Source organism: Bacillus rossius (genome assembly GCF_032445375.1).
Source record: "Bacillus rossius redtenbacheri isolate Brsri chromosome 9 unlocalized genomic scaffold, Brsri_v3 Brsri_v3_scf9_1, whole genome shotgun sequence".
NCBI classification, from domain to species: domain Eukaryota; kingdom Metazoa; phylum Arthropoda; class Insecta; order Phasmatodea; family Bacillidae; genus Bacillus; species Bacillus rossius.
Window position 1 is genome coordinate 17297659 of NW_026962012.1, and position 11816 is coordinate 17309474.

Below are 11816 nucleotides of genomic sequence, written 5' to 3' on the forward strand. Positions count from 1 at the left end.
CGTCTGCCTGCAGGCTGTCAGTCCACCTGTACTCCTGTTGGCTTGGTCCCTCGTCGCTGCGACACCCTGGCATCTGCCTGCAGGCTGTCAGTCCGCCTGTACTCCTGTTGGTTTGGTCCCTCGTCGCTGCGACACTTTGGCGTCTGCCTGCAGGCTGTCAGTCCGCCTGCACTCTTGTTGGCTTGGTACCTCATCACTGCGACACCCTGGCGTCTGCCTGCAGGCTGTCAGTCCGCCTGCACTCCTGTTGGCTTGGTACCTCATCACTGCGACACCCTGGCGTCTGCCTGCAGGCTGTCAGTCCGCCTGCACTCTTGTTGGCTTGGTCCCTCGTCGCTGCGACACCTTGGCGTCTGCCTTCAGGCTGTCAGTCCGCCTGCACTCCTGTTGGCTTGGTACCTCATCACTGCGACACCCTGGCGTCTGCCTGCAGGCTGTCAGTCCGCCTGCACTCTTGTTGGCTTGGTCCCTCGTCGCTGCGACACCTTGGCGTCTGCCTTCAGGCTGTCAGTCCGCCTGCACTCCTGTTGGCTTGGTACCTCATCACTGCGACACCCTGGCGTCTGCCTGCAGGCTGTCAGTCCGCCTGCACTCCTGTTGGCTTGGTCCCTCGTCGCTGCGACACTTTGGCGTCTGCCTGCAGGCTGTCAGTCCACCTGTACTCCTGTTGGCTTGGTACCTCATCACTGCGACACCCTGGCGTCTGCCTGCAGGCTGTCAGTCCGCCTGCACTCCTGTTGGCTTGGTCCCTCGTCGCTGCGACACCCTGGCGTCTGCCTGCAGGCTGTCAGTCCGCCTGCACTCTTGTTGGCTTGGTACCTCATCACTGCGACACCCTGGCGTCTGCCTGCAGGCTGTCAGTCCGCCTGCACTCCTGTTGGCTTGGTACCTCGTCGCTGCGACACCCTGGCGTCTGCCTGCAGGCTGTCAGTCCGCCTGCACTCTTGTTGGCTTGGTCCCTCGTCGCTGCGACACCTTGGCGTCTGCCTTCAGGCTGTCAGTCCGCCTGCACTCCTGTTGGCTTGGTACCTCGTCGCTGCGACACCCTGGCGTCTGCCTTCAGGCTGTCAGTCCGCCTGCACTCCTGTTGGCTTGGTACCTCATCACTGCGACACCTTGGCGTCTGCCTTCAGGCTGTCAGTCCGCCTGCACTCCTGTTGGCTTGGTACCTCATCACTGCGACACCCTGGCGTCTGCCTGCAGGCTGTCAGTCCGCCTGCACTCCTGTTGGCTTGGTACCTCATCACTGCGACACCTTGGCGTCTGCCTGCAGGCTGTCAGTCCGCCTGCACTCCTGTTGGCTTGGTACCTCATCACTGCGACACCTTGGCGTCTGCCTTCAGGCTGTCAGTCCGCCTGCACTCCTGTTGGCTTGGTACCTCATCACTGCGACACCTTGGCGTCTGCCTTCAGGCTGTCAGTCCGCCTGCACTCCTGTTGGCTTGGTACCTCATCACTGCGACACCCTGGCATCTGCCTGCAGGCTGTCAGTCCGCCTGCACTCCTGTTGGCTTGGTACCTCATCACTGCGACACCTTGGCGTCTGCCTTCAGGCTGTCAGTCCGCCTGCACTCCTGTTGGCTTGGTACCTCATCACTGCGACACCCTGGCGTCTGCCTGCAGGCTGTCAGTCCGCCTGCACTTCTGTTGGCTTGGTACCTCATCACTGCGACACCTTGGCGTCTGCCTTCAGGCTGTCAGTCCGCCTGCACTCCTGTTGGCTTGGTACCTCATCACTGCGACACCCTGGCGTCTGCCTGCAGGCTGTCAGTCCGCCTGCACTCCTGTTGGCTTGGTCCCTCGTCGCTGCGACACTTTGGCGTCTGCCTTCAGGCTGTCAGTCCGCCTGCACTCCTGTTGGCTTGGTACCTCATCACTGCGACACCCTGGCGTCTGCCTGCAGGCTGTCAGTCCGCCTGCACTCCTGTTGGCTTGGTACCTCGTCGCTGCGACACCTTGGCGTCTGCCTTCAGGCTGTCAGTCCGCCTGCACTCCTGTTGGCTTGGTACCTCGTAGCTGCGACACCCTGGCGTCTGCCTGCAGGCTGTCAGTCCGCCTGCACTCTTGTTAGCTTGGTCCCTCGTCGCTGCGACACCTTGGCGTCTGCCTTCAGGCTGTCAGTCCGCCTGCACTCCTGTTGGCTTGGTACCTCATCACTGCGACACCCTGGCGTCTGCCTGCAGGCTGTCAGTCCGCCTGCACTCCTGTTGGCTTGGTCCCTCGTCGCTGCGACACTTTGGCGTCTGCCTGCAGGCTGTCAGTCCACCTGTACTCCTGTTGGCTTGGTCCCTCGTCGCTGCGACACCCTGGCGTCTGCCTGCAGGCTGTCAGTCCACCTGTACTCCTGTTGGCTTGGTCCCTCGTCGCTGCGACACCCTGGTGTCTGCCTGCAGGCGGTCAATCCGTCTGGTGGGAGTGGACTTGACCTATCTGGCAGTGGCGCTGCAGGTCAGTCCGCCTGTACTCCTGTTGGCTTGGTCCCTCGTCGCTGCGACACCCTGGCGTCTGCCCGCAGGCTTTCAGTCCGCCTGCACTCCTGTTGGCTTGGTACCTCGTCACTGCGACACCCTGGCGTCTGCCTGCAGGCTGTCAGTCCGCCTGCACTCCTGTTGGCTTGGTCCCTCGTCGCTGCGACACCTTGGCGTCTGCCTGCAGGCTGTCAGTCCACCTGTACTCCTGTTGGCTTGGTCCTTCGTCGCTGCGACACCCTGGCGTCTGCCTGCAGGCTGTCAGTCCACCTGTACTCCTGTTGTCTTGGTCCCTCGTCGCTGCGACACCCTGGTGTCTGCCTGCAGGCGGTCAGTCCGCCTGGTGGGAGTGGACTTGACCTATCTGGCAGTGGCGCTGCAGGTCAGTCCGCCTGTACTCCTGTTGGCATGGTCCCTCGTCGCTGCGACACCCTGGCGTCTGCCCGCAGGCTGTCGCCTGGCTCCTCGCTCTCAGCTGCTCGAGTCACCTCGTTCATGTGGCTCGTGTCACATAAACCAGCCAACACGTCTCCGTTTGTTTGTAACTCGAACAATGCCACCCACAGCTTGTGCTTGCCGATCCTACCCTCACAACTGCCTCAAAGTTCAAACATAAACCAGACTTTATTCTTGACGAACAGATACCTGTAGCAATCCCATAGTTCGCTTACAAACTCCATTTCAGTTGCCTTGGCTTCTTAGCAGCCAAGTTCTTCAAAGTCTAAGTTGCACTGCACTATTGTCTCGTGCACGACACTCGCACGACCAGTAACTCGTCACCTCTACACTTCGGCCTACTCGCCTCATCTACTGCACTCGTCCTCGGCGGAGTTCGTAGTTCGACAGAGATCGGTGGTGTCTTGCCAGGTGACGACGGCTAAGTGCAACAGACTGTTCGACGTCTCTCCGTCGGACAGCAAGGATACTTTACGCAGTCTGGTGCTGTGTGCAGTGGTCTACTCGTCGAGTGCTGTGTGTTGCCAAGGTTCCTAACTGTAACTGACGGCTTTGTATCGGTCTTTTCTCTCCATAATAGTCTCTACTGTAGTCTCCACTTGGACACGTGGCAATGACGTCATGGGGTGGCGCAGGCTGCCAACTTCATAAAGTTGTGAGGGGTCTCCGTGGAGATATAGAGTGAGCGGGTGGTCCGCCACCAGAGGGCAATACTCGGCACACACCTAGTTACTTGCTCAAAACCTTGTACAATACGTTACATTCGTAACATAGCAACTATGGCAAACAACAAACTCGATTATACGGGTAGAGTAAACGCTCATTTAGGTACATTATTAACTGCGGGTTTATGTAAGTTGAATGTCTTGAGTGTTATATCGACTAATAATTAATAACATCCACTGAATAATAGGTATGATTACAATCTGACAATTCATAAATATCAAAATTATTAAAATTCTATAATTCTAAGGAATTTGACAGTGTTTTAACTTATCTTATTTGTCTGTATGTTCGCAGCTATGAGATACCAAAAACACAGTGGTGGATGAAATTTCGTCAACTTGCAAAAATCGTTGCCACTTTCAATGAAGCCTACGAGAATGGGAAAGTGTCCTTGGAGAGCCTGGAAACCTGAGCTCATCAGCTGCAAGATTAGAGTCGAAGCCATTAGCTAAATCTTCAAAATGTGTATGACCTTATAAATGATCCTTTTTGATTTTAATATTTGACATAAATACCATTTTTTCCTATATGAAAATCACAAAATATTCTTTCCGTGGAACCATTTTTTTTTTATTTTTTTTTTTGCTGAGCAATATTTTTTTCTCAAGACAAATATAATTCATAAATGTACATGTAAAATACAAAAATTACAATATAAATCTTTGAAATGTATATTGTATTTTATTTCAAAAATTGATTCTTACAAATCCTAGTGTAAAAGGGGGTAATGGGGGTCACTTAAGCAAGAACTCAAAAAAAATTTTTAATCATAAACAAACTATTGCAACCGCCTTTAAACATCATTTACTTGATTAACTATCATTATAAATAATTATCAGTCACTTTGGCAATCAACTTTGGATATTATAAAAGTTAAAAAAAATAAAACAGGTTTGATTCCCATTACACCAACATGGGGGTTATGGTGGTCACCCTGAGGGCAATCGGAGTCAAGGAAAATCTAGCACATATCGCAGACACAATCTACAATCTTCAGCTGAGTTCTACCCAGTGCATTTCACTTGAGCCTATAGCCCACATGAGGTGCAGCTGAACCACATCTCGTTGTTTTATCCAAAATCGTTGCATTCCAAGCATCTGTTTTGACATCGTACCGACCATGGCCTTTAAGCCCGTGCTCCGCACCGCCAGTGCCGGATCCCGTTTTCGGAGCGCACCCCTAGCTCAGCCGGAATGAGTCAAGCGACCGCCCCGGGCGTGGCCTCAATTAACTGAATTAAACATTAGGACACGAAACCCTAGGGGCTCGACTACGGAAAACAATACCCAAACAGTGCACTTTGAGACAATTTATAGTTAAATTTACAGTCGCCAACTTGGTGCCGCTTTTTAAATTATTAAATCATTTAAAACAACTGTTAAGCCTTATGCAGCTATTTACCAGGTGCAACGTTTTAATCAAGCACCTGGAACATGTTTTTTACTCATAGTATAACAAATTAGGTTCTTATAAGTTTTTGGCGCCGACTCACAAAGGAGGTGAAAGTTCCCTCCCTTGCGAAGCGGCCATCTTTCGGCAGTCTCCAATCACTCCGCGCCAGGAACAGACGTGTGTCCGTGGGCAGCATTCAAGTTAGTTTCACTGATTATTTTTATTCTGCACTATACCTTCATAACCAAATCCTTTAATTAATTCACCGCTGCCCACGTCGACTCGGCGCGTATTTTGCGGAACCAGGCTTATCCCGACCGATTCATTGTGATACCACGCTGCATATCGGATCACGACACTTACGGTACTGGCCGACTCCAGCAAGAGCATTTTTATTTAAGGACACCGTGCATATGCCTGCCGGCTGCACTATCACGTAAGTGTTACCCCGAACTTAGGAGCCCGCTCATAGAGCCCCCCTGCACCCGTTAACTTTCGGCGCTGGCCGTCTCCAGCGAGCATTGACCCACGTCCCGCGAGATTGCCGTGGTAATCATTTCAGTGTCGCGTAGTGTTATGTTTTTTTTTTCTTTGATCGTTTTGTAAGTGTAACTGTGTAACCGCTAGACGTTGCCAAGTTTTGGAGAGAGTTTTTGTAGCGGGACTGAACCGCGGAGCGAACGTGTAGAGAGTACCATGTACCTATGCGGACCCCCGGTGAAGCTCTTAAATTAAACGTAATTCCCACCAACTTGTGTTACAATCATTTCCGTAGTCTTCCGTCCTCCACACGGCCGAGCGGACTTCACAGCCAAGGGAGAGCCATTCAGGGTAGATTCAAGCCGTGTACCTGGCGGGGCACGCGGGGGCAGAGTACCCACGACCCAACATCAACGGCCTAGCAGTCCGCTAGCCTGGCGCCCCTCCGGACAACCACAGCATCGCGACGCCCGTAGCGCCCGTCAGGTACCTCCCGGGACTTTCACAGAGATCGGGTGACGGCAGTTTCAGATCTTCTGCGTCGTCATCCTCATCGTCCTGGCAAGTCGTTAGTGCAAAAAACATTTGATACATAAGTTTCGTACGTTTCTTGTAGTAGGCCTACTTGGTGCTTTGCCTTTACAGGACCCTTATTTTGTATTGTCTTTTTTCAGCATATTCGAAAGCCACTTTTTTAATTTTATTAGCAGTGCCACCATAAAAAAATATTTGCCATTTTCTTCACCAAGTTTGCTAGCTCGGCTTCGGTCTCAGCACTAAAGACAGTAAATATTCCTTGATGTGGTCTTAAGGTAGAACCTTTTTTATCCTCTTTTGAAGGCTTGAAAATGGGATTCCCATTACCTTAGTAGCATTTCTTATAGAAGAACCTCCTTCAACAAGCTTTATAGCTTTTTCCAGGCTATCAGAAGACCAGGAAGACTTTTCAGTTGTCCTGACTCGTACTTTCGGCATCTAGAAAGAAAGAAAAATGACATACAGTGTAAACTCTTTATAACGTCACTCGATTTAACGACAAACTCCTTAAAACGTCGAAATTGCTTGAATTTGGTTGGTTTATCTTGTTTTCTATACAATAATACACTCTATATAGCGTCACGCTCACTCTATTTAACAACAACAATACGGCATTACAAATCAATAAGCAGTACTTTCTAAGTTGATGAAGTTGATAAGAACTGCTGTGAACGTTCTTTTGTTTGCTGTTTTGTTGTTGTATTATGCAGCACGTGTTTACTTGGACTGACGTAGCCTAAGATTCTAAGAAATTTTGTCTTTTGTTTTTGTATGATGAACTTGCTTATGTTTACCTCAGTCGCTAGACTTTTGTCAGGTTGTTACACGTTATCATTATCGCAGTTGCTTACAGACTTTAGAACTGTAAACATGGCGAGTAAACGAAAATCTTTGTTTATTGACAAAAAAGTTTTATTAATACGCTCAATAGAGGCGGGAGAAAAGATCAGTGATGTTGGAAGATGCTTTGGATTTAGCCTCTCTACCATGTTTACAATATGGAAAAACAAAGAAAAAAAATTCTGCAAGCAGAGGAGGATGGAAAATCTGCTAAGAAATTAAAGAAACCTCAATACAAGGATCTGGATCAAGCGATGCTATCTTGGTTTTATATACATGTAAAATGTTTACTATATTAGTAAATAATAATTATTATAGAATAGTAAAATGATATCTTTTATTTTTCTCCATTTGCCGACTACTGTCTATAACGCCGAAAAATGATCAGTCTGTTAAGTGTCGTTATATAGAGTTTACACTGTAATTCAACATGCACAGTTGCGGTATTAGTGACCACTTGCGGGTAATGGGAGTCACCTAATGAGAAAAATAATATAATAAAATATTTAAAACATTGACATAATCTGAACTGCAAATCACAATTTCGAACGTCTAAGTAAGTTCGTGTAAAAGACTTAATCGCATACTGCAAGATAATCGACACCTTATAATTTGCATTGACGTAAAATTATATCAGCGAAGCACAAAAACAAAACACCGGCGTATCTGAATGGCGCGGGCGCTGAATGGCACGAGCCGTTCCAGGCAGCGCTGCAAGGACAGAGCGGGGGTAGGGACGCCGTTTACGAGTCGCTCGCACGTACTGTGAGGGTGACTCCCATTACCCGCTAACTTCCATTACCCTACTCTCCCCTACATATATTTCTTGAAATCATCAGCCAAAATAAAATGGATCTGAAAAAAATATTTTACACTATGCTTAATATATTATTCAAAAATTTGCAATTTGCAATTTTTTACATCAATTTTTTATCATTATTTTTTAATAATTCTTTATTTCAGTTATTTACGATCCAACAACGAAGAACCATCGTATCTTCCTGTATTCAGCTTTATAGCTATATAAAAAAAGCACACATAAATTAACACCTTAATACTTAATATAATTTAAATTAATAGACTTAAAATTTATTTTGTGAATTACCTTGGAGACACAGACTAGTCGTAAAGAAGTATTAAATGGCTGCAATTAAAACATTAAATTTAAAAATAATAACTATAGATAAATAAAACATAAAACGAATTATAAAGGAAAATAGTAACTGAATTCTTAAATAAACATCTATTTTCAGCCAACACTTGAAAATCGAGTAAGGATTAACATCCTATTCAGAAACATAGTACTTAGAAAGAACAACAATGTTTTATTTTTTTTTCCTAACCTAAATTAAAACTAAGTGTGTTTGGGAGGGGTCTGGATTAGGGACAGACTCTAAGTGCGTCTCAGGCCGAAGCCTATACGCTCTAATCATGCAGGAGTAGCCATGCGGGAGAGGGTGCATGCATCGTGTGCTAGGAGGGGATTGGCAACAAACAACAGCATTTATACAATACTGGAATATTCCATTTTTCTTAATATCCTTCCTACAGGGCATAGGCGTGCGCAGGACTTCAGTAGTGGTGGTGCCAGATTACACAACATTCCTATCATTCACGGACCCGAGCCTTAAGCGGGGGGTCCGGGGTCTTCCACCGGAAAAATTTGGATTTGAAAGCGCAAAATGGTGCTATTTAAGGTGATTCCGAACAAAAACATTAAATCCACAGTTGTAAAAATTTTAACATTCTTTATGACACATTATGGCTTTGAACATTTTAATCGCCAGGAAAGCTACTAAACTATTTACAGTTTTAAGCTTTGTTGAGCCATAAAGTAAATTGCACAAATTGTTTGTATGGAATTCATGCTGGTGGCTTTGAAAAACCGCACTTACAAGTTTTCTGAAGATGCCAAATAAATGCTAGAAAAACATTCTCAAATGTTAAGTTTTAAAATCAACAAATCAAGGGAGTTTTTGTAACATACCTCAAATATGTAAAATACTAAAATAATAAAAATACACAAATAATAGTGGCCAAAAGTTTTAACTTTTGGAATATAAAAAAAATGTTTTGTCAGAGACTGCATATAAGTCATCGAGAATCCGGCTTTTTAATTTTTAATCACCCATTTATACATCATACAGACAGATATATACAGCAATTAACGAACCATAACAACTGTCAACTAGTGAAAATAAAATGATGATTAATTAATGAGTGATCCACATAACAAACACAGGCTGTACTCGTGTACTCATTAGAACAGTAAACTGATGAGTAAACAGTAAGAGTAAACACTACACAGTAGTGCTACTTGGCGGACGGTGGCTATTATTCCGTGCGCCTGCCGAGTGGAGTGAACAGTGGACACCGAACGCGCATTCTATGTAATTCGAGGAGAACTAGTAGAAGTATTTATATTTCAGAAGTTTCGTAGCCGCGGCCCGCGTGTACAACACAAGTAATTCCACCTGGCTTGTTTCCGTGTGTATAGTTGGTTCGATTGATAATTGATATACTGATAGTGTTAAGAGCACATATCCTTAACTCGACACGATTGGAAAACATTTTTTTTTTTTTTGGAAATAATACGGTTTTTTGTAAGTATGTATTATTTCTGCTTGTAAAAAATAAATAACGTTAACCCTAATGGTGGTGCCAAGGCACCTGTGGCACCTACCGTGTGCACGCCTATGCTACAGGGCATCGTACAGCTAGCGCGCAAACGCACTGTGGCGTAAATAACTTGCTGTTCTTGCACGGAACTAGGTGGAACATTGGGAAGTACACAGTTGCTCGCCTATCTGCCCCTACAGAACATGTACCCTCCCTCCACTCCTTAGAACGGACTTGGCCCAACGACAGACTCGTCATGCGCCTACTGAAAATTTACCTTCCCCCCACTTGCTACAGTACTGCTGGCCTAAAGTCTACTGGACCCGCCGACCGACTCGTCATGCGCCTCCTGAACATTTACCTTTCCCCACTTCCACAGGCCGCAGCTGAGGCAGTCGCCAAGCATCCGCTCCGAGATGGAGGTAGCGTGGCGACAGGAGTCGTCGGCATACTTAACCATGTGGGTGCCAGGAGGAGGCCAGAGGTTTGTGATGTGAAGGGAGAAGAAAAGAGGGGAGAGAATGGGACCCTGTGGCACTTCAGCGGGGATGGGGCGTGGGGGGGGGGAAGTTTCCCCACCACCCAGACCTGGAAAGAGCCATCCTCTAGGAATGAGCAGAGGAGGTGGACCTGGTGAGGGGGTAGGTCCGTGGATGTGAGGTGTTGAATGAGGATGGGATGTGACACAGAGTCAAAGGCTAGGGCAATGTCGAGGAGCACCAAGCCACCTGGTAAATCCCTGGACCACCAGGAGCTCCACATGGGTGATGGCATGGGTGGTGGAGTGTCTGGGACGGAAGCTAGACTGGTGGTGGGGAGGAGGTTGAAAAAGGTGACCAGTGGGAGTAGGCGTTTGAGGACAGTTCTCTAGGCAACTTTGGATAGGATAGGGAGAAGAGAGATGGGGCAGTAGGAAGAGGGGAGGGATGGGGGCTTGCCTGGTTTGGTACAGGGGAAACTATGGCTGTCTTCCAGGGGAATGGGAAATGGCTTAGGAGAAGCATGGAGTTGAGGTTCCAGGTAATGAATACATGAGTGTGTGGCAGGGAGGGTACGAATGATGGGTGAGGGGAGGGAGTCTGAGCCAGGAGCGGTTTTTGGTTTGAAATAGGAGAGCAAGAAATGGATTTCAGACGGCATCAAAGGGGGAATGGGGGGAAATCTGGGAGAAGAGGGAGAGTGCCGTGATGGGACAGTCGAGTGGGGTCGACCTCATTGTCCAAAGATTCTGACAGGGTGGGGGCATGGGTATCAGAGGTGGTCGCGAGGTAGGCTGCTACCACCTCGGATCACTCCGTAGTTATCTCGGCGACCCTGGTGGGGATAGTCAAGGGCGGGATGGTGGTGGGTGTGGATTTCAGGTGTCGAATGTAGGACCAGAGGGAGCCAGAATCAGAGGTGTGGGTGCTGAGATTCCGCATCTCCTGGCGGGCCCTCCAAACTGCGACCAACTGCCGGCACTGCCCTCGAAGCATGAGGTAGACCCACAGCAGCAGCAGGGATCGGGTAGCCTGCCAGTGGCAGTGGAAATGGTTCCACAGGGACATGGCTTCTCGTAGGTAGGGTGGGAGGGGGTTGATCATATGTTGAGGGGAGTCAATGGAATCTGGGCAGAAGCTGCCTCCGAGATGGCCACAAATTGGGTGAGTACATTGGCGTCGAGGTGGGCCGGGGTGTCGAAGGGGAGTGTGAGGTCTAGTGAGTCGGAGAGGGACTGTTGGAAACCTTCCCAGTAAGTCTGGGAAAAGTCGAAGCAGGGTAGGTGGAGGTTGTAGTGTAGCTAGTGCCAGTGACCGGCAAGGGGTCCGAGGTGGCGGCCGTGATGGTGGCCAGGTCTGTGAGCAGGGGAAGAGATGTGGAGAGGGTAAAAGCAAGGGTTTTGGGTTGGTGTTGTGGTTGGTGAGGGTAATGGGTGGGTTCGGGTGGGGCATGGTGGGAGAGGTTAGTATGCCGGGGGATCTGACAAAGGGAGTTGCCCCACCAGTTCGCAGCCACACAACCTGGGTTGTATTTACCAAGGGTGCATGGGCCCCTTTTTTCGAGACAGATTTTCTGAAGCAATTACCATTCTGCAAGTACGAGCACACACAGAACCCAACAACATACAAGACGATTCTGAGCAAACGGCTATATACACCAACAATTAGTAAATGTCATTTTGATATTTGATTTCTAATGAACCTTTAATATGCTTTGCACCATCCCCCAAGAGACATCAGACCCCTTCAGCAAATGACTACATAGTGAGCAGGAATGGCTTACCTCATATACTCTAATTACCTTGGTCAAACCTATAT

General features: G+C 48.2%; 1 protein-coding gene across 1 annotated transcript in view; it reads left to right on the forward strand.

Annotated features, from left to right (window-relative positions):
* The window catches only part of LOC134542640 (ATP-dependent 6-phosphofructokinase-like), an 82030-nt gene extending 77708 nt beyond the window's left edge, over window positions 1-4322 (forward strand). The window contains exon 16 of the mRNA XM_063387044.1: window positions 3945-4322. Coding sequence (XP_063243114.1) covers window positions 3945-4062 — 118 coding nt within the window. The 3' untranslated portion in view covers window positions 4063-4322. The remainder of the gene's footprint in view (window positions 1-3944) is intronic.
* Window positions 4323-11816: the final 7494 nt, after the last annotated feature.